Source organism: Chiloscyllium punctatum, chromosome 35, assembly GCF_047496795.1.
Source record: "Chiloscyllium punctatum isolate Juve2018m chromosome 35, sChiPun1.3, whole genome shotgun sequence".
NCBI classification, from domain to species: domain Eukaryota; kingdom Metazoa; phylum Chordata; class Chondrichthyes; order Orectolobiformes; family Hemiscylliidae; genus Chiloscyllium; species Chiloscyllium punctatum.
In genome coordinates, this window is record NC_092773.1 from 21601906 (window position 1) to 21629114 (window position 27209).

At 43.8% G+C, this 27209-nt stretch overlaps 1 protein-coding gene across 2 annotated transcripts; it reads right to left on the bottom strand.

Annotated features, from left to right (window-relative positions):
- Positions 1-1440: 1440 nt before the first annotated feature.
- Positions 1441-26766, bottom strand: LOC140459763 (metal transporter CNNM3). 2 transcript variants are annotated; one of them, XR_011953861.1, is made up of 9 exons: positions 25437-26766; positions 19181-19321; positions 16365-16517; positions 15442-15611; positions 14147-14243; positions 12262-12407; positions 11667-11802; positions 3461-10613; positions 1441-1497 (listed from the first exon to the last, which is right to left on the bottom strand). XR_011953861.1 is itself a non-coding variant. In XM_072554268.1 (8 exons), exons 1-8 carry the CDS (start codon positions 26749-26751, stop codon positions 10552-10554), a joined length of 2220 nt encoding a protein of 739 aa, XP_072410369.1. In that variant the 5' UTR covers positions 26752-26766; the 3' UTR covers positions 3037-10551. The 2 variants fall into 2 exon arrangements, 1 of the variants encoding a protein (XP_072410369.1); XM_072554268.1 differs by lacking the exon at positions 1441-1497 and having other exon boundaries at positions 3037-10613.
- Positions 26767-27209: the final 443 nt, after the last annotated feature.

The window sequence follows — 27209 nt, forward strand, 5'->3', positions numbered from 1 at the left end:
CCACAGGTGACTGTCAGTTTGGAGTTTGCACATTCTCTCAGTGTCTGCGTGTGCTTCTTTCCACAGTCCAAAGGTGCGCACATTAGGTGATTGGCTATGCTAAAAATTGCTCATAGTATTCAGGGATGTGTCGGTTAGGTGCATTAGTGAGTGGAAATGTCAAGTAATAGGGACATGGGACTGAGTGAGACATTCTTCAAAGGGTCAGCGCTGACTTGTTGGGTCTAATGGCCTGTTTCCACACTGTCAGGATTCTCTGAATGAAAGGGGAGTAGCCAGTTCTCCCAGCTCAGCTTTTCTCTGGTTTGGTTTGGTTTTAGCAAGCAGTCAGTTTCTGGGGCTGGTGGTCAAAGAGACAGTTCTACGCTGACCCCCTCTGTCTCTTTCTCTCTGATATCTCTATGATAAGAACCTGTGTTTGATTGTACCTTTTTTGCCAAAGGGGTGCTTATGAGGATGTTGCAAGTATTTGGAACAGCATTATTGAGTTGTGATAGTGTCAACTGGGTTTTAAAGTAAAGTTATCCTATTTTCTGCTTTGTTTTGTTTGTGGTGCATTCAGTACTGTGTAAATAAATTCTATTTTGTTTAAAACCGAACGGTTTGACCAGCTGCATCACTCCTGGAATATCCATCCTAACACCTGCTTAACAAAACTAGAAAAGTTAGGGTCTGAGCAACCTTCTTGAAAGGTTCTGAGGGGGAATCTGGCCTGGTTCACAACAATTATCACCAAAAACTGAAAGAATTCTTAGAAAGTCACCCCATTTCATATCTTTTAATTTGGACCCTTGATCCACAAACTTGATTCATTTTCTGCCTATATTTTCCAGCCACCATAAACTTATCTACGTCGCCCGACCTATTTGTGAATGAACATGTATGTGTTTGGATTTTATGGGTGGGATAGTGTAAGTATGCATCTTTGCAATTCATAATAATGGCACCTGTTAAAGGATATGTTTCTTACAAATAAATATGTTTCAGTTTTCTTGTTCACTCACAGAACATAGTGAGAGCTTCTTTTTGCCTCAGTGGTCACACAGTCAGGTGAACTAACCTTCCCAGTGATTATACTGGTCATATTTCACATTTGTGGGGACTTGTGCAATAATGGGGGTCTGGCTTCCAGGACATTTATCCCATGTGGGCTGCAAGATTACCTCAACAATTTGAGGTTTTTTTTGGAGGAAGATAGACTTGATTTTTGCTGAAGAAAACCATGCAGACAATCCTTATCAATGCATGCCTTCCCAAGCGACAATTTATCTTGAGAATGGATTCTCACCCCGTTTTAAACCATGAAAAGACATTGACAGACCTCCATTTCTCTAATATGTCACCCAATATTTTCTTCCTAGTATCCTTTAACAGCTACCCATTTTTCCCTGGTGACTTATCCACATTCAAGGATGTCAGTACTTCTCACATTATACTTACTTTATCTAATATTTCACACTGCTCCTCTTCAACTAGAATGTCTGCATCTTCCTGCTCCTTTGTGAAGACAGAGACAAAGAACTCATTAAGGACCCTGTCTCATCATCTTCATTTATGAATAACTTATCTTGATTATTTCTAATAGGTCCTGATCTTTCCTTCAATATTCTGGTTTTCATGCGCTGATAGAAGACCTTTGGATTTCTTTTCATTTTAACATTCAATTTTTTTTTAAATCTTCATTCTGCATTCCTAATTTCCTTTCTTGTTTCACTTTTTTCACTTGTCCAAGCTTTCTGCATAAAGACCTTCGTGTGATAGTCAAAAGCTTTCTTTTCTTGCCTTATCTTATCCTGTATATATCTGAAGAGCGGGGGGGGGGGGTCTCTAGATTAGGCAGTACCACCTTTTGTATTTTGATATGTCTGCACAGAACTCGCAGAATCTTGTTTTTGAATATCACTATTGATTTTGTATCAAGTAGCTGTATCCAGTTCACCTTTGGCAGATTCCTGAGCGCCATAAAATTTGGAACTTAAAGAGTTTTTTTTCCCCCCATAACAATGCTAAATCTAACTTTATCACAGTCTCTACCCCTAAATGGCCACTTCCTGCAACTTCATTCACTTGCCCAGTGTCATTTCCGACTGTGTAGCGGCAATACAGGACATTGGTTAGACCACTGTTGGAATACTGTGTGCAATTCTGGTCGCCCTGTAATAGGAAGGATATTGTGAAACTTGAAAGGGTGTAGAAAAGATTTACAAGGATGTTGCCAGGGTTGGAGGGTTTGAGCTACATGGAGAGGCTGAACAGGGTGGGGCTGTTTTCCCTGGAGTATCAGAGGCGGAGGGGTGACCTTACAGGGGTTTATAAAATCATGAGGAGCACGGATAAGGTAAAGACAAAGATCTTATCCCTAGGGTAGGGGAGTCCAAAACTAGCGGGCATAAGTTTCAGGTGAAAGGGGAAAGATTTAAAAGGGACCTGATGGGCAACCGTTGCCTGCAAAGGTGGATAATGTATGGATTAAGTTACAGAGAAAGTGGAGGATGCTGGTGCAATAACATTTAAAAGGCACCTGGATGGGTATATGAATAGGAAGAGTTTAGAGGTATACGGATCAAGTGCTGAAAAATGAGACAAGTTTAATTTAAGACATCTGGTTGGCAAGGACACATTGGACTGAAAGGTTTGTTTTTGTGCTGAACATTTCTAGGAGTCTAAATGTTACATGCCAGTAAACAAAAATGCCTTGAATGCAGTTCGACAATATTCTGCCTCCATGTCTTGCATACTGCTTGTATCACAGTTCATTTTAAGGTAGTCAAATCTGCCAGTTGTGACAGCTGAATTGCTTTTGCGGTCATCAATTTGCCTACACACTTGCTCCCCAATCTTCTGTTCATTATTTGGAGGCCTCCAATATGCTCCTAGTTGTGTGACTGCCCTGTTTTAATTTGAACTCAACTTACATTTGAGGATTCATTGAGTGTATCATGCCTCCTGACAGCTGAAATTCATTGTTCAGTCAATAATGCAACACCACCCCATTTTAAAAAAAAATTGGTATATTCTTTGCATTTATATACATATTAACTCTGTCAAGCTCCTCACTGCACATGCTCTAACCTTCGCTTTTCTTGTCTGTCAGGGTCACCCAATAATTATCTGTCTCCCAGCCTGGATTCAAGAATTTGTCCCAGGGATCTGTGTCCTCCACACTGTCAACCTAGCTTAAACCCTCTAGCTTGTTAGGATATTCATCCTAGTCCCGCTCTGGGGATAGAACATCCAGGCCATCTTCCCTAGAACACGTCCCAGAACCTGAAAAATCTGATGTCCTCCTTCTTATATCAGCTTTCCAGCCTGGAATTCAACTGTCCAATTCTCCTATTTCTAGGCTCATGAGCACGTGGAAGTCACAGTAATCCTGAGATTACTGCTTTAGAGGTCTGTTTTTGAATCTCGTGCCGAGCTTCCTAAAACCTGCTTTCAGAACCACTGTGCCCTTTCCTACCTAAATCACTGAGGACCATGATCTCCGGCTGTTCACGTTACCCCAGAAGCAGCTGGGGAAATTAACGAATGACTCTGAAAGACAGAAAAAAGCAAAGGTTAAAAAGTGTACAGCACAGGTGTTTGACAGCATTGAAAAGTGTATAAAGGGGGTCCCTAATTTACAAATGCAATCTCACACGAGGCTGAAACTTCAAAGCTCTGGCGTACAACCATTTTCTCTATTTATGAATGGCTCCTTTACATCGTTCTGCATTAAATTCCGACTTGCATACAAACGAACTTGCAAACAGCCTCAAGATTGGAATCCATTCGCAACCCGGGGATTTGTATATATTTATACTCTGCTGTTCTGCAACATCTTTGAGCCTGGCACTATGGAGGCAATATACCATTCTGGAGTTACATCCACAGATACTGGTTTCCACAACCACAAATCCCCTTATCACTACTGCTCTTCTTTTCATCATCTTCTCTGCTGTACAGCAAAGCTGGCACAACCTTGGGTGTGATACACTCCTCTGAACAACCAATTCCCTCAATGAAATCCAAAACAGGAAACTGATTAGCAAGCAGGACCTAAGAGAACTCCTTCAAGACCTGCCTGGTGTTCCCTACTGGTCACCCATTCCCTTTCAACCACGAAGCCACTAAACTCTTGACAATGACCAATTCTCTTAACTTTCTTCCCACATTGCTCCCAGTTTCGTTTATTTTAATAACTCCATTTTACTTGGTCTTAGCTTAACAATCCTTACAAAAATCAGTAAATCTTACTAAATCCAACTAATAATTAACACGCTACACTTGTTGCAATAATCCTTACTCAAAGCAGCTCTTTCCTCCATCCATCAAATTCTCTCATTAACCTAATTCGTTGTTATTCAGGCCTGTGATCTCACTCAGGCTTAGTCTCCTGACCACGTGATTTGAAAAACATACCTCTTCCTTAAAGCTTCAGATGAATCGCCAGTTAGTTTATGTTCCTGCTTCAGTAAAAAGCATCGAATGAACAAAATGCTTTCAGCTGATTGACAGATATCTGCCACTACCAAGCAGTTCCCTATTTAAACAAGATATTGCACCTGATTTGAAGGTCATTAGTTTTAAGTCAAGAAAATCCATATTTAATCACTTAAAAGACTTACCTGGACTTATTGGTCAAGAGAGGAATTTGAAATACTGGTTTAACACAAAATATGATTTGAGAATTTCTTGAGGATAACAGGTCACACATGCTGAATGAGTTAATCCTGGGTTATGGAGGGAAGGGTGGAAATTGCAGAATGATCACAATCATTCAGTGTTTTTTACAAATGTGATTTGTGCTATATGGGATAAACCCTTCTGAGCGGGGCAGTGAAAATAACTTGGGAACATTCTCAAGGTCAAGTTCAATTCTGACTTGGAGAATATGAAGTCCAGATTTGTTGAACAATAATCATGTCCGACTCACTTCAGTTGAGATCAAGTAACAGAGTTGACGGAGCAAGTGGGGTAGATACACATGTGGAAGTCACTCAAAAGGTGACAATGTGGATTATGGGGTTGGATTACAGAATGGTAGAACAGTACCGTGAAGTTACCTGCCTCCTCCTACTATTTTCACCCATTTCAAGAACTCAATAAGTTAAAAAATGGAAGATGACTTGAAAGAGTAAACCTCCAATGCTGAACAAGGTACTACAGTTCGAGGTGGGTAACCAGGCTTTAACTACATCCTTCCCAAGAACGGATTGCCAGACTGGACTTCAGGAATTGCTTACATTGTTTTGAAGGGGTACCTATGCTCCAATTTCAGTCGATTACAGCAGCAATTAATTCAGTTGCACTAGCATTTGATACTATCATAATTTGTTGTTTGAATGCAAGACACAGCAGACCTATGGTAAATGAGAAATAAAACTGCACTTATACAAATCACCTTTTACAACCTCAGAACATTCCAAAGTCAAATGCAAAACCCACTGCAAGAATCGAGAAAGAGGGAAAATAGGAGCGGATTGGAAAGTTGCCAGTAACTGACTGCCTTAGAGGTGTGCAGCAAGGGTGATAGCGTTTAACAATGTATACTTGTGAAAGATGAGCCCCTTCATGAAATGTGGAATGAGTGAGAGAGCAGAAAGTCTGCGCAGTATGCAGATTCAAGTATCACTGCCTCCAGAGATCCAACAAAGACCTGGTATGGATATCCCACCCTTAGTAGTCAAACAGATATCCAAGGACAACATATCTACATCTTAACTGTGCCAACTTACCTTAACTGGCAACAGTGAGATGTACTGCTTGGGTAAGATGGTCGGAGATCAACCTGCATTTCCATTACTCACTGCTTCTACCCCCTTCCCCTCCCAACAGGAAGTAAATTGGTGAACATTCAATATACTTAGTTGTAACAGATGATTTGCCAAACATGGCCAAGTAAATCTGCCTACACATAGGTGTACTCAGATGAGGGAGTAAGGAGCTGCAGTGCTGACACCCATGAAGGCAAGAAATAGGCAAAAACAAGTTAAAAATTACAATATGCATGCGTGTACATTCAGTTCTTAAATGCACCCTTCAACAGCACACAACACAAAGGGCCGGACATAAAAGGATTAAAGAATAAAGCTTCAAACATCAGCCTCTTCAAGAGAAGACAAACTCTCAACCATCGTGCAGTTTTTGAGGGAGGTGAATTCAGGCTGCAAGCTGGTGCCGCTGCAGTATACACTGCACTCACTTGGAGGTTTTTAAAAATTTATTAAACTGACCTGCAATCTAACGCAACAGCTCCATCAGTACAATACAACACAATACATACCCATTTCTCTTAAATATATATCTGCAATATTACAATATAAATGTACATACAAATGAGAGGTACCTTTTAATTGCAATGATTAAAAAATATTTACCTGGAATGTGATTAAAAATATGTATCAGAAGCTACACAATTTTAATACATTTGTTTGTATATAAAACACAAGTGCACAAAGTAACCCTCAAAATCATTTGTCTGAAACCTGATGATTGCTTCTTGATTCAGAACCTCATAGATATACTGGGAAAACAACCGTGTTTTGAACAAGCACAAGTCTGATTTTGGCTGAATTATTGGCACTTAAATTTCTTGCTAGACTCTTTGGTAAAACAGAGTTTTTATAAATTACTTCTGATGCAGTTTTAGACAGTGTGCTTTTTAATGCAAGCAACAGTGAAACACTGCAGACTAACAGAAGAGGGAAGGATCAGCAAGAGACAGACAGAATCAGATCAAAAGCAAAGGAGAGCTAAGAAAGTAACTGGACGTGCCTTATCACATTCTAGTTCTACTTTCAGCTGTGAGAGTCGTGATAGGCTGTCATGCAGGATCTGCATTTTTTTCATTTTCTTGTTTTCCATCCTTCCTGTCAGTTGCTGGACTCAGCTTCTTGCACCCCATCTGACTGGCCATTCGTTAGTGAGGCTGTTTGAGCGTGGGACTTTACTGCAGAGGTATATCGCATCCTCACACTCACTCAAAGCAGTCAGGAGATGAAAAGCCCGGGTGAATTTCTGATTCCCCTTCCCAGAAAATTGAGGCTGATTGTAGCAATCCCACCACATAGCCCACCTGAAGCCAGCTTGCACAGGACAAAGTGGAGATGGAACGTGCGACTTCTCGGTTTGTGTCAGAACTTCTCTTGGTTGTACCAACACCCACGAAAGACAAGGAGCAGGTCTGCACGTTTACAATTTGCGTGCTCCAGGTGGACTTTGCACATCCTGCAGAAAATCTGATTAAAAAGATGCAAGGTTTGATCATGGTCTACACACCTGCCCTCACCAAGGAGTACACTGCATGCATAACAAAAAGATGGCAAAAGTCTTCAGAGAAACATACCAGACAGCAAGTGACCATCCAAGGTGATTATCAAGTGCTAGTTCTTCACAAACACCCAGGTGCTTTCTCGCACGAGGGTTTAAGTCAGCGATGACTTCAGACAGGAGTTCAAATTTCCCTTGTTGGGAGCAAGAGATGAAGGGACACAAGTCAAGGATCAGTGCAGTATTTCAGCCCTCTCTCTGGCCTGGGTTACTGCAGCAAGGTTGAATCCAGCTTCTCTCCCCTCTCCCAAACAATATATTTGCCTCTTTCGAGCTAGCAGTCCACCAAAATCACTCAAATTAAACTGGAGCTCTTACTGCAGCTAGGTTTCCTCTTTCAGAACAGTTCAGTAATGGCAGTCAGAGAAACAACTGTCAAAAGCTCACCAGAAGATCAAATCATTCTCCAAAACAAATGCTCTCCATGACCAGCCTGAGGCATTAATGAACTCTAGGTCCATCTCCGGTTATTTCTCATTTAAAAGATTGCACTTTAATTCATGCATCAGGGGCTCTTCTTCTTCATCAAGCAAGCACACTGTAAGCATTTCAGAGGGGAAGAGTGTTAAACATGACGAAGGCCAGGTAAGGGAGATAGATCCTACCCTGAAGGACATCAGCAAGTCACTTGGGTATTTAACAATAACTTGGCCAATTCCAGAATTTATTTCACTTGTAAAATACCAAGCTTCTGACCTGCTCTTGTAACCACAATACTTAAATGACGAGCCCAGTTCGGTTTCTGCTCAATGATAATCCACAGGACAGCATTTGACAGGATTCAGCAGTGGCAATGGCATGGTAATTGGCTATCACTTGTGTGGTACAAACACTTTACATTTAGCAACTCAAGCCCAACTTTAACTGAAGCACACGGTAGTGTGTAGTCTTACGCTTCTCTGAATGATGAATCAATACGTTGTAGTATTCAGTGATACAAACCAGGAGCAGGCCCTTAAGTCCATATACATCGAGCTGGGTAGTTCCAGGATCTTCTCTCAAAGAAAGTCAAGTACAGGATACAGCATTTGATGAAAACACTTGCTCCAACATCATCGTGTCATACATGCTCTCCATGTAATGGAAGAGGTGAATGTGAATTTAGGTAGCTTGTCAGTTCATGTGCTACTCTAGAGAACGCAAGCATGATAATCTCGAACAACATTTCAATGCAGCAGGAAAGGAGTGTTGCACCTTCACAGATGTCATCAAACAGAGGTGCCCATCCATTCTCCAAAGTTGATGCAAAAGATCTTGGATGTGGGTTAATTCTGAAGAGCTGTGAGATTACTCACTTAGGTTTAGGCCAAGTTTTACCCCTCAAAAAGCTAGGCTCATAGTCACTTCATGTTTTTACCAGACATTGTTCCACATGGATCAGCTGGTATATTTTAAAACTGCATCAGGAACTACATTTCAAAGGTGCCTCTCAGTCTGTGAAGTTTGTTAATTGCTTCTGAGGTGACAAAATAAATGCAATCTCCTTCCTTCCTAGGGGAACTTCCAAGCCATGTTTATTCACCTTCCCTTTCCAGACACCCATGATGCTGAGAACAGCATCAACTCTGAAGGCTTGTACCAGCCCTGTCAGACAGATCATAAACGAAGACCCAGAGGGTTTGGATCAGGCAGTCTAGCCAACAGAAGTTTGGACACAACAAGTAATTTTTACAGAGTTCTTGTCAAGGGATAAAGTGTGCTAATCATTCAGCTCCATCCAAAAGGAACACAAGATACATCTCGGGTCTAGATTACTGAATGTAATGAACTAGTGGCCCAAAGATCCTACCTCATGCTTGACCTTTCCTTATCTCTTAAGAATTGATCGGCAGTCATGCAGAATTTCAAACCAGCTGAATGAGGAATTCAGTTCTGGACAGAAGGTGAATAAATATGAAAGCACTGGTTGGAGTATGAACAGTGCCTGGTCAGTAGCAAAGAGCCTCTCCTGCAAGGGTTGTGCAGAAATCATTACATCTCAAAACTGATTTTTAAAACAATTTCCCCTCTGGTTCCCTGAATGCACTGGTTATTGTGATGTTTGGTTCCCCCATTGTATTTAGTTTAAGAATCCACCGAGCAGCCTGAAGAGAGCCTCACCAGACCACAAAGGATACTACTGCAGAGCAGATCTTTCCGTCCTTAGCTCAATAATATCTCATGTCCCTAAAGTTAGCAGAGCTGGGGAGTTGACAGTGTCTGTGTTGGTGACTTGCAGCTCAAGCCACATTATTGAAACCTGGTCAAGTTAAAAACCACAGATCATAAACCACACAACTATCCAGGCTGATAAGCCAGTCCAGTACTGAGGGCATAGCTGCAAAGTTGAACATCCTAGCTTCTGGATGAAACAGTGAACAGCAGCCACATCCTGCTCTCTCAGGTGGAATGTCAAAGGTCTGTCAGCACTACTGCAAAAATAAAAAGGAGATTCCACCCCTGCTTACCACTTGCTGTCCAGACTCAATAATTATTGCCCATCCAACTTTATCAAAGCAGATTATCCAATCCTTCGCACATTACAGTTTGCAGGATCTTGCTGAGTGAGCATCAGTCTGCTGCGTTGCCAGCCTTACACCACTGACTATGCTTGAAAAGCACTTTAATGGGTGTAAAGTAGTTTCATGTATCCTGAGATAGTAAAAATCCCTGCAGAGACACAAGACTTTCCCTCCTTCTTAAATGAAGACTTTGCATGGACTGAAAGGCTTGCAAGCTAACAACCAGAAACTCAAGAGAATTCATCAATCAGGGCTTTACTATAAATAGCATTCATCTTAGTGTGGGGGTGAAAAACAATTTTAAAAAGAACTGTGGTGTATTCACATTCAATATTGCTTTAACACATCTGTATTCTGTAGTCTTCAAGTAACTGCAGTAGACCTCGTTGTCCATGGGAGAGAGTGATAATAAACGGTTTTGTCTATTATACTGCAACTGATTAAAACAACTGTAACCCTTCCAAGTCTAAAAATCAGAGAAAGAGTTCTATCTGAGAAATTAGTCACGGTTAGTCGTCTTAGCATTACATATGCCAGTCTTTTCCTGGTGCACAAAGTCTACAAAAATAACAAAGTCCTTTCTCCAACCCATCCCAAACCCACTTTGTAACAAATTCGTTTGTCCAGCAAATGGATGGCCATAGCTCCAGCCAGGCACTAGCACAGTACATTCGCAGCTTACTGAAGTGGTGTGGCTTTGGACACACAAGAGCCAAATACCCTTGCAAATTCTCTTAGGCTAGACACCATCATGCCTCTCAGGACTGTCTTCTTCGCTTTGTGGTTTACTTCTGCTGGTACCTGACAACAACAATTAGGGAAAAAAAAAGTCAACCTTTCATCAAAGATACCCCAAGTGAGTTTTGAGATGTCATGCAGCTTATTTGACAGCAACTCATAGCCCAGAGGATAAGCATCTCAGATCTTTTCTCTCTTTTGCTCCATTTTCCCTTTCTTTCTTCGAAATCTAACAGGCCTTAGGGGTACGTTACAGTGTTCTCTTAGTGGAGAGCAATGTATAACAGCTTGCCATCATTGACTTTCAGCACTCCCCAGATGCTCAGCCGTTCCCCTCACTAGTTAAATTACAGTGGACAATGTATATGAATGGATCAAGAGAGTACAAACAAGACGGCATTGTTATTTTAGACTAGAATTTGTTCCTCAAATAAGACTGAACAAAACTGCTCTAATTCTGGTGCCAATGGCTTCACAACTACTTCTAGTATTTACACATGCACTTCCTATAGCGGTCTCTTCCTTTCAACACTGCCTCTAGTGCTTGACAGCCTCTCCACACGTTTCCATTTTCATAGCAATCTTGTGTCAAATAAAGATAATCATATAGTGTGACAATACATCTACTTTCTGAAGTGAAAAGCCCCAGTTTTCAATCTTTCCTCGTAAGTCCCAATTCATGAAAGTGGGTTTAGCTTCCCATTCTTTTCTGCACTGACTCCCCAACACCACAATTGTGGCAATGTTACAGCACTTGAGAAGGCCATCAGGTCAGTCACATCTGTTCCAGCTGTCAGCCTTGGGCCACTTCCCTGCCTTTTCCTCATGAGATTAAATTCTTTCACATCTCAATTTTAAACCAATATCCCCTCTTTCTCTAACCATGCCCCTGAGTCTGCCCCGACTCATGGAGGTTTTCTCTCACCACCTACCCAGTCAAGCCCCCTCAGAATCTTCAATGTTTCAATAGGTTCAGCTCTCATTTTTTATAACCCTAATGAATGAAGGCCTGACCTGTTTAGCCAATCTTCATAAGTCAACCCTTCATTCCAGGAATCAGCCTCTTTTGATCAGTCTCCAAACTATGAAGGCCATTGCATCAAAAAAATCACTCACTTCTGGAGAAGTTTTGGTCTTTAAGCAACTTTGCTTGACTGCTGGGAATCACTTTGAGTTCAAATGTATCTGGCGACAGTGAAGAATTGTGTATTCTCGAGGCCATAATCGCATTTAAATACTGCAGCCGAGTAACCTGAAGGGAAACAAAACAGAGCCTGTATATGCCCTTTCTTAACAGTGGCAGGTAGAGGTGCAAAGTTAGGACGTTGCTCCAATTAATACTTGCAATGCAAACTCCATTCCAAAAAGATGCAGACTTCATACAGAATTCAAAAACAAAGAGCTCCACAGTAATGTCCCTGTTTTGAGCCAGAAGACTTGGATACAAGTCCTCACTATTCCTATATAGTGTATCATAAGGTATATGAAGACACCGTTTAAAACCATCGATAACTCTACAAGTGGAATGTATGTAAAATGAGAAAGAACTCCTCAGACAGGGGAGTTTGACCAGAAATCTGACTTGTTTCTCTGCTGTTAGATGACAACTGACCATCTCCGTCTCTCCACCAAACTCCATTACATAACCTTAACATTTTCCGCTTTAGTTTCATTCGGTACTTTTCCTTATCTTTCCTAGCTGCAACATTACCTTGAGAACCTGAAGGTCGTTTAGTGCTCTCACAGTATAATCAGGGCAGTACATGGAAAGGTTTGCACTCTCCCCAGATTCCAGGAGATCCTTGGAGAACAGATCTCGCCGACTCCACTTCACATTCGAGACTGGTGACTGGTGGACTGAGAAAAACAGAGTTAAATGAGCACTACAGTTGTGAACAGCAGAGAAGCTAAAGAGGTCCTGTGACAACTTTAACGAGCATACAAGCCCTTTGCTCTCGACAATGCACAGCAAGTTCAGACTAGGTGTCATGGAACCAGAGTGCAGAAGTCAAATGGGCCATGCATGCAGACGAAATTTAATTCCACTTTAAAATAAAATATTCAAGATTAGCTTTATCTTTCCTTTCTAAACAACACTGAATTTATAATTGATGTCGGTCAATTGCAGTGTAAAAATGTCACACACCTGGTGTGCTTAGCTATCAGTGACAGCATTTCATAGACAAGAGATAAAATGTCCACAAGCAATGGATCTGCAGAGTTAAATACAATTATAGTTAGCCAGGAGAATGAACTCTAAAAACACAGGCACTGGAAATAATGATACAGATTGTACAGCTCAGACCATCATTCCATCAAACACTCTCAGGACAGGTATACTGCTGAGTTAGATAGAGCAATGGATCCACTGCACCACCCCCATAAAACACGTAAAGGACGGGAAAAAGCGTTAACTCTGGTTTCCTCTTCACAGGTGCTGCCAGACCTGCAGAGTTTCTCCAGCAATTCCTGTTTCTGTTTCAGGTACAACGCAGGGTAAGGATTCAGTGTAAACTTTCCTCTACCGTTTGAAACTGAAGAAGTAAAGCTTCCTCGACACTGTCGCAACCAAACACTCCCTCAATGCTTTTAAACTGCAAGTAAAGCCGCCTCCACAATGTCCCCATTAACAGCTCCCAGGACAGGGACAGCACAGGATTAGACACAGTACATTTCCCTCGACTCTACGAAATTGAAAGTAAAGCTCCCATCAAACACTCCCATCCACGGACAGCATGGTGTTAGGTAGAGTAAAGCTTCCTCTGGTTTTTTAAACTGAAGGTAAAGTTTCCTGAACATTGGCCCTAGCAAACTCTCCATGGTCAGCAAGGAGTTAGGCCCAGTAAAAGTTCCTCTACTCTTTTAAAGTGACAGCAAAGCTCCTACTATTTCTGTAAAACAGCCTCAAGGCTGACCTCATGAAACATCCATAGGACAGGGACAGCACAGGGTTAGAGACAGAGTAAAGTTCTCTCTACACTGTCCCCATCAAACACAGGGTTAAGTGACAAGTCAAGCAACCTCTACTCTTCAGCTGAAATAAAAGCTCTGTCCACATTGTTCCCATCAAACAACCCCAAGGACAGGGACAGCACACATTTAGATACAGAGTCAAGCTGCCTCTACTCCTTTAATTTGAAACTAAAGCGACTTTGACATTGTTCCCATCAAACACTGCAAAGTCAGGTACAGTGAAAAGCAGTAACGCTGCCTCCACACTGTTCATATCAAACATTCCCAGGACAGGAACCACAGAGAGCTAAATACAGAGTAATACCCCCTCTGCTCCTTTCATCTACAGGTGAAGCTGCCTCTCCACTGACCCCAACACTGCCAGGACATGTGCTATTAGATACAGAGCAAAGCTCTCTCCTTGGTGCCTACATCAAGGACAGGTACACCACAGCACCTTTCACTCCCACTCTTATCCCTTCCAACAACTATCCCCATCCTCTTGTTAACACTGTAAAGAATCAATGTGGATAACAATTCTTAAACACATTCAAGCTGTTTGCATACACATCAGTGAAATGCTGAAGTCCAGTTTGCCAGGACTGTGGAGAACCAATAGAAACAAGCAAAGCATAAATTCCTACCAGAGGATGGGGTGGTTAGTGCAGAGACACCATAGTAGGTAAAGGCTCCGTTTTCAAACTTCAAACCCTCTTTGCCTATCTCCACCTCCACTCGTCCCTGTTTTCAAGAGCAGATTTACAATGCGTTGTTACTGATGGTAACAAGAATGCGACAACACTTTGCATAACACAGAACGACATGTCAAGGCAGATACTGACATAAGACACATCTGAAGAATAAAAGCAAGAGAAATATTGAAAAAGGTTCCATGGTGTTAACAAGTAAAAAGATTTCAATGTTACTAACTTGAGCCATGTCACAGAACAACCATGCTGAGTCATCAGGATTCAGCTATGTATCTTCACCAACAAAGTCTGTAATATGCTCTACTGTTGACAAATATTTGAGATGTTTTATTGTGTCAGAACTGCTGCAGCCAATTTACACACAGCAAGTTCCCACAACAGCACTGCAGTAAGAACCATACCAACTCTTTCTAAGTCACATTGTTTTGGGTGTGCATATCAACCAGGACACTGGGAGGATGACTTTGTTCTTCTTTGAAATAGTGCCTTGGGACAGAAGCAAATAAGAGCAGAATTCGGCCATTTGGCCCCTCCAGCCCTTTCCAGAACAAGTCAGGACCCATCAGGGTTGCTTCGCCAATCTACCTACAGTGAATGGTTCACATGAAAGATGGCACCCCAACAACAGTGAAGCAGTGCATTCAAGTGTCAGGCCAGCTTTTTGCACTGACACCTCTGAATAGAGTGGCAGCATGACAGTACAGTAAAGTGGGCAGGCAGAGTGTGACTTTATACTTCAGGCAAAGTTCTCCACAAGCATTGTAAATATCAGAGCCCAAAGTTTTCAATGCAGAGTCCCTGCACCTCTGTTGCCCTTTTCCCCCCAAGTGTTACAAGTCCTCTGATGAACAGTAACATTTTCATTATTATTAACAATAATTTATCACAGTTGTAACGATCGCCATTAGCTTTAGATTTCAGGTTTTGTCAAGTCACCAAATTTAAATGTCTGACAAGTAGGATTTGAATCTGTAATCCCAACGTATTCACCTGGGCTTCTGGATCTCTAGTGCAGTGATATTAGTACTACTTCATCATCTGCTCCTTGGGTCTCCTCTTAGCTTTCCTCCCCTTTTCTATTCATGCAACCTTCTATTCCCTTTACTCACAGCTACCTGTCCAGTTTCCCTTGAAATGTATCCAGATGACTCGGGTGAAGGGGCACTCCCAAGTAAAAGTCAAAAGGTAGGGATTTCGTGTCCAGGAGAAGCATCAGAATGAACACGTACCTGCAACACCAGAATGAAGTAGTCGACTGGCTGATTCCGCTGGTAAAGGTAATGCTCCGGAGCCATCTTGTGATTTTCGTTGAACTTCACCTCCTGGTTGACACTGGGGTGTTTGAGTAGATGGAGAAGAACGCTCTCAGAGACCCGCGAGGGGCTGAACAACTCCACTTCTGCAAACACAACCTGCGGTCGTTATAGCAGTATAGCAACAAGCTCAAAAGTAACCCGCTTAGCTACGCTATCGTTACCGGAGTGATGTACTTCAGAGTAGCTGAAAGTTAATGTAGTTGGGATTCTTTCCTTGGGGGCGAGGTGGAGAGTGGTGTGAAGAAAACAGACGCTCTGATTTTATAATCCCACATGAACACCCAAAGGCAGGCCCTGGGCTGTTTCTCCATCAGTAAATGGCTCATTACGCATGTTAGTATTTAAATACAAAATCACGTTGGCACAGTCTGAATACATCAACGTTGCTGCTATTATTCAGGACTTCTGCATTAAAGTGGGAGCAAGATCACACAATATACTTTCTTTAGTATGCACATAATTCATTCCTTACCCCAGTTCCCTCTCAGTTATAGTCACCTTCCCTCTAGTACTACACTCTAGGGTTAACCCGTCCCAGTGCTCCCTAGAAACACACAAGAGTCCAAATTCAGCCATGCAAGATTTCAGTCTTAAAACTGTCAACCAACATTAGATTATACTCTAAATTTCAGTGCAGCACTGACCTCCCCTAACCACTTTCACCAAACTAAAACCAAGAGTCTGTCAACTTAGTAGCTTCAAACTCACGGTTTTCTCTCTCTTCAGAAAAACATGGCACATTACAAGACACATTTTGGAGAGGAACCAAAGACACTTAGCCTCTACCATCCCTCTCACAACCCCAGCCTTTTCCCCAGCAGTAACTGTCTCCCTACCTCTGGATAAGAAACGCTGAGTTGCTAGTAAAAGCTGGGGTGAAATCTTTCCCTTTAGATCGATATCAGGCACCTTAAAAAACGAGACATCTTCCTTCTTGCGTTCAATAGAAGTGCCGATGGGAGCAGGCTTTTTCTTCACCTTATTCTCCACTGTGAAAGGAATAGGAAATTTGAAAAAAACAACTGTCATCTCTGATGGAGATTCTTTGAGTCACTTACAATTGGCTTAAATTCAATCCTCCACCACCATCTCAGCAAAGTAGCACAGGTCATTCCCCATTTGAAATGTAAATCATTCTTCAAGTGAGACTGCAACGAAAAAAGCATCATGAATCTCACTTGCATCTTCCAGCATGTGCCGGAAGACTACTCTTTTGAGGATGCTCTGCACTGTTGGAGATGCAATACCTGCACTGCAGAAGCACTGCATCAGATGGGGAGGACTGAGGGAGCACAACATTGTGGGAGAAGCACAAAAGTTGGGAACGAGATATTGTTAAAGAAATAACAAGAGGGATTGTCTTTGTACTCTAAAGGGTCTTTTCTCAGCTTTGATTTTTCATGTCCTTGCTGGGAAGAAATCAATATTACTGCATAGAGTGACAATGCTGTCTAACTGATTTCTGTTCCCTCCCTCAAGAAGTCTAAAGCTAGGTAGCGCTCTCTCAAAAGGCAGAACATTATTGAGCAGGTACAGTGATCAATTGCAAAGGCAAATGGCACTTTAGTCTCAATTGCTAATAGACTGGAATCAACAAAGTCAGGCCACAAACGTACAGGGCTTTGATGAGACCACATCTGGAATAGCGAGTGCTGTCCACATTTAAGGAATGATAGATTTGCACTGAAATTGGTGTCGATGTTGTAACTATCAGCTATCATTCAAAACCAATGTGGTTCACCTGTCTTTTAAGAAACATTATGCTACCATTAGAAAGACATGACTGGTAGTTATTTAACCTGAGGGTCACAATGCTCAGGCGAGGGTAAGAGGTTGAAAAGGTGAGTCCTTCATGGTAATATCAGCCAGTGCAGGAAATGAAACCACTATGTCGGCATTGCTCTGTATCACAAAGCAGCCATCCAGCCAACTGAGCTAACCAACTCCCTGAGACAATTAACAAAAACGATTAAGGAAATCCCTGCAGAAGGAAATTGATCCACCCTGTGCTTACAGCAAGTCCTTAATGGTGAATCAACACCAGTGTTACATTTTCATCACAGGTAAAGCAGCAAGTCATAATAATCATGTATATAACCTTGGTTAAATGGCACAAGTAGGGTCTGTGCTATAGAAAAGAATTTGGGAGGCACCAAAAGGCAAAAAATGTACTCTAATAGTCCAAGAACTGAGAAGTCATATACATGAGGAAAAGGTGCACAGAAGGGGGCTCCCGTTTGATTGAGTTCTTTAAGATAGTAGGTGATTTTGAGTGGGCTGATACAGGAAAATTTCCAAAAGCAGGCGATATCAGAATCAGCAGCCTTAAATCAATTATGTTCACTAGGAAATCCAATCAGGAATTCAAGAGAAATGGTTGGAATGAGCCACCTCACAGGGAAACAGCAAAGATGCATTTAAAGGAAAGATAGATCAACAAGACAGACAGAAAAAGGATATGTTGACTGGGTGAGAAAAAGAGAGGGAGAGCATTTATGTGGAGCATAAACATTGGCACCAGGGTTGCTAACACAGAATGGTCAGTCCCTCTACCGAAATGCTGAATAATCCTTCTGAGAAGGGAATTGGTGAGACGACCCAGAATTGTAAAAGCCATCAGGCCTCTGACCAGTGGAGTGCCACAAGGATCGGTGCTGGGTCCTCTACATTTTGTCATTTACATAAACAATTTAGATGCAAGAATAAGTGGCACAGTTAGTAAGTTTGCGGATGACACCAAAATTAGAGGTGTAGTGGACAGTGAAGAGGGTTACCTCAGATCACAACAGGATCTTGACCAAACGGGCCAAGGGGCTGAGAAGTGGTAGATGGAGTTTAATTTAGATAAATGCAAGGTGCTACATTTTGGGAAAGCAAATCTTAGCAGGACTTATACGCTTAATGGTAAGGTCTTAGGAAGTGTTGCTGAACAAAGAGACCAGTTTCATAGCTCCTTGAAAGTAGAGTCGCAGGTCGATAGGATAGTGAAGAAGGCGTTTGGTATGCTTTCCTTTATTGGTCAGAGTATTGAGTACAGGAGTTGGGAGGTCATGTTGCGGCTGTACAGGTCATTGGTTAGGCCACTGTTGGAATATTGTGTGCAATTCTGGTCTCCTTCCTATCGGAAAGATGTTGTGAAACTTGAAAGGGTTCAGAAAAGATTTACAAGGATGTTGCCAGGGTTGGAGGATTTGAGCTACAGGGAGAGGCTGAACAGGCTGGGGCTGTTTTTCCTGGAGCGCGGAGGCTGAGGGGTGACCTTATAGAGGTCAACAAAATTATGAGGGGCATGGATAGGATAAATAGGCAAAGTCTTTTCCTTGGGGTCAGGGAGTCCAGAACTAGAGGGCATAGGTTTAGGGTGAGAGGGGAAAGATAGAAAAGAGACCTAACGGGCAACGTTTTCACACAGAGGGTGGTATGTATATGGAATGCGCTGTCAGAGGAAGTGATGGGGGCTGGTGCAATTGCAACACTGAAGAGGCATTTGGATGGGTATATGAATAGGAAGGGTTTGGAGGGATATGGGCCGGGTGCTGGCAGGTGGGACTAGATTGGGTTGGGATATCTGGTCAGCATGGACGGGTTGGACCGAATGGTCTGTTTCCATGCTGTCCATCTCTGACTGTAAACTCCTCAAATTTCAACTTACTATTATCTGATTCGTCGAGGATCTCAGATTTGATGATTTCTTCGATGACATCCCCAAGTGTCACTAAACCGAGTACCTCGTAGAAAGGATCACCATCTCCTTCGTTGTTCACCTTCTGGACCATTGCCATTTGGGATTTGCCTCAAAACAACATGAACACAACACTGTTATAACCTCTGAACAAGTTTAGGTGATAAAACACAACAACCAAGTAAGCCAAACCAACTTGGATTCAAGCCTTTCTCTCCTTGCTGCTTGCCCCCTCCCACTCTGAGGATCTACAAGCATGAAAAAGCTAAGGAAGAGACTAAAATTAAAGGGCAGCTTTTACAAATTAAAGGTGTCCCATTCAAGAAAAGGGGAGAGCCTGGAGAGCAGTAAAAGCAGAGTCACTGAATATTTTTAAGGCAGATTCTGGACTGACAGGGGAGTCAAAGGTATTGGGGAGGAGGTTGCAAAGTGGAGTCGAGGGCACAATCAGATCAGCCAACACGTTTACTTTGTTTCTTTATTCAATCAGATGTGGGTGCCGCTGGAAAGGCCAGCATTCGTTGCCCATCCTCCAATTGTCCTTCACCCGAGCGGTTTACTGGACTATTTCAGAGGGCTGTAAAGAGTAAATTCTATTGCTGTGTGCCGGGAGTTGCATTCCCACTACATTTTCTCACTGGCTGCTCAAGCCTCCGAGGCACATGCACACCACTGACTCCCGGAATTGGAAGTCAAACTGCATTCAGAGCGCCAACACCAAATGCCGTGCATGGAATATCAGAGCAGCTGGCAGTTTGGAGGGAACACTGTTCTGGAATCATATGAGCCAGACCGATTAAGGGGGGCAAACATCCCTCCCTAAACGGCATGAGTGATCCAGATGGACTTTTACGATTACCCACAGTAAGTTGTTGTACCTTCTTCAACACTAGTTTTATTCATTAAATTAACTAACTGAATTAATTTTCTGCCAGCCTCTGGATTACTCGTTCAGTGACATTACCAGCACTTTCTCTGAGTTTGTTTTATTGAGTCGTGGAGCAGGTTCAAAGAGCCAAAAGCTCTACTACTAATTCACATCATTACATGGAAGCAGCAAATCTTACAGCCCCTAAGTACAGCATTCAGGCCATCATGCCTGGGAGAGCTCTTCAAAAGAACAATTCTGTTTATTCCACTCATCTGAAGTTCCACCAATAACCTTGCAAACTTTAAGTTGCTTTTCAAGTATCTGACTGCGTTTACAGAAGTAACAAATAAATCCAGAACCCTCTGAGGCAGTTAATTCCAGATTATAACATTGCACTGTACCACTAACCATGAATCCAAAATGTTACTTTTCAAATTACCCTAAATCTTCATACAACCATGTGAAATCAACCCTCCTGTATCTGGGACAAGTTTATCCTTTTCTATTTTTATTAAAACTGCTCAGATTTTTGTGCAAGGAGATTGAATAGAGGTGCACAAAAGCAAGGGCCAATGCTGTTTGTCATTTTTATACATGACCTGGATGAGGGTGTAGAAGGAAGTTTGCAGAAGACACAAGTCGGTAGAGCTGTGGATAATGCGGAAGGATTTTGCAGGTTACAGAGGTACGTAGATAAGCTGCAGGGCTGGGCTGAGAGTTTAATGCAGACAAGTGTGAGATGATTTACTTTGGAAGGAGAAACAGCAATACAGAAATGGGTTCATGGTAAGGTACTTGGTAGTGTGGATGAGCAGACAGATTCAGTGTCCAACGTACATAGATCCCTGAAAGTTGCCACCCAGGTTGAGAGGGTTGTTATGAAGGCATACGGTGCATTAGCTTTTACTGATACAGGGATTGAGGTTTGGAGCCATGAGGTCATGTTGCAGCTGTACAAAACTGTGGTGCAGCCACAGTTGGAGGATTGCGTACAGTTAAGGTCACTGCATTACAGCAAGCATTGGAAAGAATGCAGATGAGATTTACCAGGATGTTGCCTGGTATGGAGGGAAGGTCTTATGAAGAAAGGCTGAGGAATTTGAGGCTGTTTTCATTAGAGAGAAGGTTAAGAGGCAACTTAGAGACATACAGGATGATCAGAAGATTAGACAGGTTGGACAGCGAGAGCCTTTTTCCTTGGATGGTGATGGCTAGCACGATGGGACATAGCTTTAAATTGAGGGGTGATAGATATAGGGCAGATATCAGAGATAGGTTCTTTACTCAGAGAGTAGTAGGGGTGTGGAACGCCCTGCTTGTAACAGTAGTGGACTCGCCAACTTTATGGGCATTTAAATGGTCATTGGATAAACATACGATCGATAATGGAATAGTGTCGGTTAGATGGGTTTCACATGTCAGCACAATATCGAGGGCAGAGGGGCCTGTACTGCACTGTAATGTTCTATGTTCACCACCTCTGCTCTAAAGAGAGCCCACCGCCTCAAGTCTTTCTGCAAAATGAAAGCACCCCAACCATTTCTATCATTCTTGTAAATGTCCTCTGTTCCCTTGCCAAGGCCTAAACGTGTCTCTGAAAATGTGGCACCAGAATCAGACACTGTCCAGCTGGGACTTATCGAAGCCACTGCTACAAACTGTTTCTCAGAACTGTAGATTTGATTTAAAATCTACAGAGGTCCAGACAGATCAGGTGGTGTTCCCACTTAAGCAAGGGTCAGAAGTGAGGGACACACATTTAAAGTATTGCAAAAATGATATGAGGAAATGTGTGCTCATCCAACAAATGATTACAATCCACAATGCAGGACCTCAGAACACAGTGGAGGTAGGTTCTGTTGAGGTATACTAAAAGGAAATTAGAATTCGACAGAATTTGAAAAAGAACCAAGTGCACCATTATGGTGAGGTGGAAAAATGTTAATGAGTGAATTGCTTATACAGAATGGTGCAAACACAGCAGGTTGAATGGTGACTGTGCAGTAAACGTTCTGCTTTTTGTACACCCTCACTCAGAGTGGTAGCCTTGATTGCTCGAGGCCTTGAGTTCACGTTGCTCACTATCCTGCTGGGCATTTTATCCCTTTTTAATTTAACTTGCCAGGTAAAGTCCTGGACTGGTGAGGTGAGGGTTCAGGTGCATGCTTTGGCAGCGGGATGCTTGTGTATTAAGCCAAAAGTGGAATACAACATCCAGCTGGTATTTCAGGCAATCACTGAAGGAAAAGTTTCAAGTTAATGTATCAACAACCTATACTCAAGCTCCTGATAGAAATCTGGATCCTGGCTAATCAATGAGGAAAGGGGAAAGGGGGCATTAATTCCTGGAAAAATGAAGTAGGCGTTCTCAAAAAAAAAATGCTTTTCAAATGGATGATGGAAAGTAAAACTATAATTGTGCTTCTGCTCACAATGAATTCAAACAGGATATGCTAGAATGATCCAGAAAGCAAATGTGAGGCCTCTCTCTATCTTAAAGCAGAAACAATTCAACGATACGCCACACCAAGCTCTGATATTTATAAATACAGACAACAATTCATTACCAAAAAGCTATCTGCTAACTCTTGCTGTTATACTGGTATTATTAAATACAATTCAGCTCTCAGGTAATTGCTATGAAAATACTTCAGTCCTGCTGAACCACTGCAGTGGATTTCACAGAATAGGTACCAGTAGTCAACTGTGCCCTTGGCTGGGACCTAGCCCCTGAGTGATGAAGCAGGATAAGGCAATTCGTGTCAATGAGTGCTGACAGACACACAGCCAAGTGTTAACAACTGGCACCAAATCTTTTGAGTTATTGAACTTGGTGGCTTCATGTCAACCACCAGAATAAGCGTCACTGAGCCACCAGATGGAGGTCATTCCGCCCATCATGGTCTTTCAAAGGAATTTCCCTACACTCCACATCATACACATTTTAAAGTTACTCTGAATCTGCCAACATCACCCTTTCAGGGGCTGCATTCAAAATCACAACCCACTGCATTCAAAACAAACTCTTGTATTGCCTTTGGTTCGTTTGAAACTGAAACTTTACGCACTGCGATTACTGACCCTCCAGATGCTGAAAACATTTTCTCTGTCTTGTTAAAGACACTGACAATTTGGAGAACAGCAATTGACTCTCCTCCTCTGCTGTGCAAGAATAATTGCAGCTCCTACACTTAAATGCAAATCATAGGATGGAGGAACGGAATAATCTATTCAGCCAAACAAATCTGCTCTCCCATTGGACGAGATCATTCTGGCTGATTTAATAACCCTAAACTCCACTTTGCTGTTCTTTCCCCGTCACCCTTGATTCCCTCAAATATTAGAAATATGTCTGTTTCAGAATTTAAATGCAACAATTAAGCCATAGTGACTCTTGATAGTTATTATCAATTGATGTAAAAAAATGTGTCTGGCTTGCATGCAACTCCAGATCTACAACAATGCAATTGACTCTGCACAGCTCTCTGAAATAGTCAGGCAAGTGACTCGGTTCAAGGGAAATTAGGTAAAACTGGAAAGCAAAAAGGCCTTCCTTCCTTGAGTAGTATACCCAGAATTGACTATGACTTTTACAGATTCAACACAACATCCCTCGCTTTCCTACTCTATTTCTAAAACCTGAGTTAAAAATCACACAACACCAGGTTATAGTCCAACAGGGTTATTTGGAAGAACTAGCTTTTGGAACACTGCTCCTTCATCAACTGATAGTGGAGTATAAGATCGTAACCTTACACTCCACAACCACCCCAAGGAGCAGCGCTCTGAAAGCTAGTGCTTCCAAATAAACCTGTTGGACTACAAGCTGGCGTTGTATGATTTTTAAACTTTGTACAGACCAGTCCAACACCAGCATTTCCAAAGCTAAAACCTGAGACGTTGTGTGCTCTGGTTTAAAAAAAGCCTTGTCAACTTGCCCAGCTGCAGTTTGAGAACTGTGTTGGTGATCCCATTAATGAACAGCAGCACCTGTACAGATCGTGAAACAGGACCAGAGAAGTCAGAATCTGGGAGAGGGACAAAACTTAGGCATGCAATCAAATGGGGCAATGAGCTGAAAAATGGCAGAAGGAGCTCAATCTAGATAAATGCAAGGTATTGCATTTTAGTAAAACAAGGGTAGGGCTTATACAATTAATGGTAGGGATTTGGGTAATGTTGTAGAATAGAGAGCACTAGGGGTGCAGTTTGTGTCACATATTGACAGGGTGGTGAAAACACCATTTGGCATGCTGCCTCTATTGTTCAGTGCTTTGAGGATAACAGTTGGGAAGTTATGTTGAGGTTCTACACAATATGGGTCAAGCCTCTTCTGGAACATTGTGTCCAGCTCTGGTCGCACAGTTATAGCAGGGATATTATTCAGCTGGAGAAGATTCAGCAGAAATTTGCCTGGACGATGCTGAGTACGGAAGGCTTGAGTTATAAAGAAAGGCTAGACAGGCTGGGACATTTTTTACTGGAGCATAGGAGATCAAGAGGCAGCCTAATAGGAGTTTATAAAATAATGTGAAGTAGAGATAGAGTTAATGGTAAAGTCTACAGATGTGGAGCTGGAGAAGCACAGCAGGTCAGACAGCATTAGAAGAGCATGAAAGCCAAAGCTTCAGGCAGGGACCCTTCATCAGGTCTGATAAAGGGTCCCACACCAAAACGTTGACTTTCCTGCTCCTCCAACGGTATCTGACCCGCTGTGTTCCTCCAGCTCTGCATTTATTGACTCTGGCTTCCAACAACTGCAGTTCTTACTGTCTCCATAGAGCTAACAGTAGTTGTATTTTCCCTAAGATGCTCAATTTCAAGACCATGGAGCACATTTTAAAGGTGAGACCAAAGAGATTTAAAAGAGACTAGTCAATTGTTTTTTAAACAGAGGATGAATCACATATACATTGAACTTCCTGAGGTAGTGATCAATGCAGACACAATTACAGCGGTTAAAAGACATTTGGACAGAAGAAAGAACAATGTATATGTGACTCATGTTCTTTGTACATTTGGATAGATACATGAATAGGAAAGCTTTGGAAAGATATAGGCCAGGAACAGGCAGGTGGAACTAGTTTAGTTTGGGATTATGTTCGGACATTGACTGGTTGGATTAATGGTTCTGTTTCTGTGCTGTGTGACTCTATGACTAAAACACATTCTGAGGGGCCTAAATAGTAGGTGCTTTGGATTATAGTGGGAAAGAAAAAATGGTGGTGAGAGGCAAGTCAAAAAAGTTCAGGTCACGATGAGCACACCTCGTTCGAAGGCTCCCCACAAAGCATCGTGCAAATTAACATTTCCTTTTGCACAGTGGAACAGATTCTGCGAGCGATAAACAATCACCTTTCTTAAACTCTTCCAGGACAGCATCCAACTTGGTGTCATTGAACACAAAATGCAGGGGGTGGTTGTAGAATTTGATGATGGTGTTCAAAGGAGTGCAGTCCTCTGGGTCGACCATGGCCAAGTCTTTGACATAGACCATGTCCACAATGTTGGATCTCTCCTCCTCGTAAACTGGGATCCTGGTGTAGCCACACTGCATAATTTCGGACATGGTGTTGAAGTCGAGCACGGCTTCAGCGCTGAGCATGAAGCAGTCCTTCAAGCTGGTCATGATGTCCTCCACAACTTTGGTCCTCAGCGTGCCGCGGCTGAACTCCTCCTTGACAAACTCGCTGTAGGGGTCGGTGGAGCGCAGCATGTCCAGGATCTTCTCGCGGACGTAGCAGGTGCTGACATCCTGGCGCAGGGCGTAGTCCAGGAGCAGGGTGACGGGCAGGGCCAGCGGCGAGGCTAGCACCACGAGCAGGCGGGTCAGCCAGGTGGTGCGGGAGGCCACGGCGAAGCCGTACCGCGAGCAGATGGCATAGGGCACCACCTCACCCAGGAGGAAGAGCAGGCCGGCGCAGACCAGCACGGCGGGCAGGAGGGCACCCAGCACCTGGTGCAGCAGCACCGCCAGGCACGAGCTGGCCAGCACGTTGCCCAGCACCAGGGAGCACAGCACCAGGTTGCCCCGCCGCCGCAGGGGCTCCAGCGAGTCGGCCCGCCGCTTCTCCGCCTCGGTGCCGCAGTGGCGGATGATGCGCAGCTCCGGGGGCTCCAGCCACAGCACGCTGAGGCGCAGCAGGTGGAGGAGCGCCGAGGCGAGCAGCAGCAGGGCCAGCGCCAGCACCCGGCCCCACAGCGAGCGGGGCGACGGCGGAGGCCGGACGTCCAGCGGGGTCTCCCAGCCGCCGGGGGGCCGCCACAGGGGCCCCGCCCGGCGCACCAGGGCGCACAGGTAGTAGCGGCCCGCCTGCAGGCCGGCCTGCACGCTCACCAGCACCGAGCCGTCCGATTGGTTGCCGCCCAGGCGCAGCCACTCGGTCTCGAGGCCGCGGCTGCCGCACGCGGGCTCGCGGCTGTAGGCCAACCAGGGCCAGCTGTCGGCCGCCAGGCGCGCGCCGAACACCCTCAGCTGGAAACGGGCCCCGGCGCCGGCTTCGATCGCGCCGCCCGCCATCCGCACCGGCCCGACTCCGCCGCCGCTCTCGAGCCGGACCCCACGCACCTCCACCTCGCCACCACCACCACCACCACCGTCCGGCTGCCCGGCCGCCACAGCCCACAGGGCGGCCAGCGCCAAGCGCAAGCTCCCGTCCACCGCCGCCATCTTCCCGGCAGGCTGGGCGGGCTCGCCTTGACCCCGCCCCCCCCCTCGCTCGAGGGAGGTGGGCCTGGCGGCAAGGAACAACCCGACTCGCTTCGTCGACCAATCCGCGACCCCCGCCGCTGATGGATAGCCGCTGCCGTCCAATTGCAGGGCCGCTGCAAGCCGATTTGCAGCTTCTCCCGCCCCGTCTGCGTTGACCAACAGACGGACCATCCAATCCAGACGCGAGTCGCTTGAGTGACTGGCAGCGGACTTGGCCACTCAGCGAGCCGCCTTTTCCATACTGGCCACTCCTGGTCAGAGAGAGGCAGGGATAGCAGCTAGGGTCAAGGGCGGATGAGTGTGCAGAGTAAACAACACCCAACTCAGTGGCTCTTAAAAGGGGAAAGGGACCAGGATCCTCAATACAACTAACACACGCCTTCCCCCAGCCCCCACCCATTTACATTAAAACAAAA

What these genes read in the sequence shown, in the direction of transcription:
- LOC140459763 (XM_072554268.1), bottom strand. Translation starts at nt 26,751, where the DNA reads ATGGCGGCGGTGGACGGGAGCTTGCGCTTGGCGCTGGCCGCCCTGTGG. An exon ending in CCTGGAAGAGTTTAAGAAAG is followed by an intron (nt 19,322 to 25,436) that starts GTGATTGTTTAT and finishes TGTTGTTTTGAG; the next exon opens with GCAAATCCCAAATGGCAATG. An exon ending in AGACCAAAACTTCTCCAGAA is followed by an intron (nt 10,614 to 11,666) that starts GTGAGTGATTTT and finishes TGTTGTTGTCAG; the next exon opens with GTACCAGCAGAAGTAAACCA.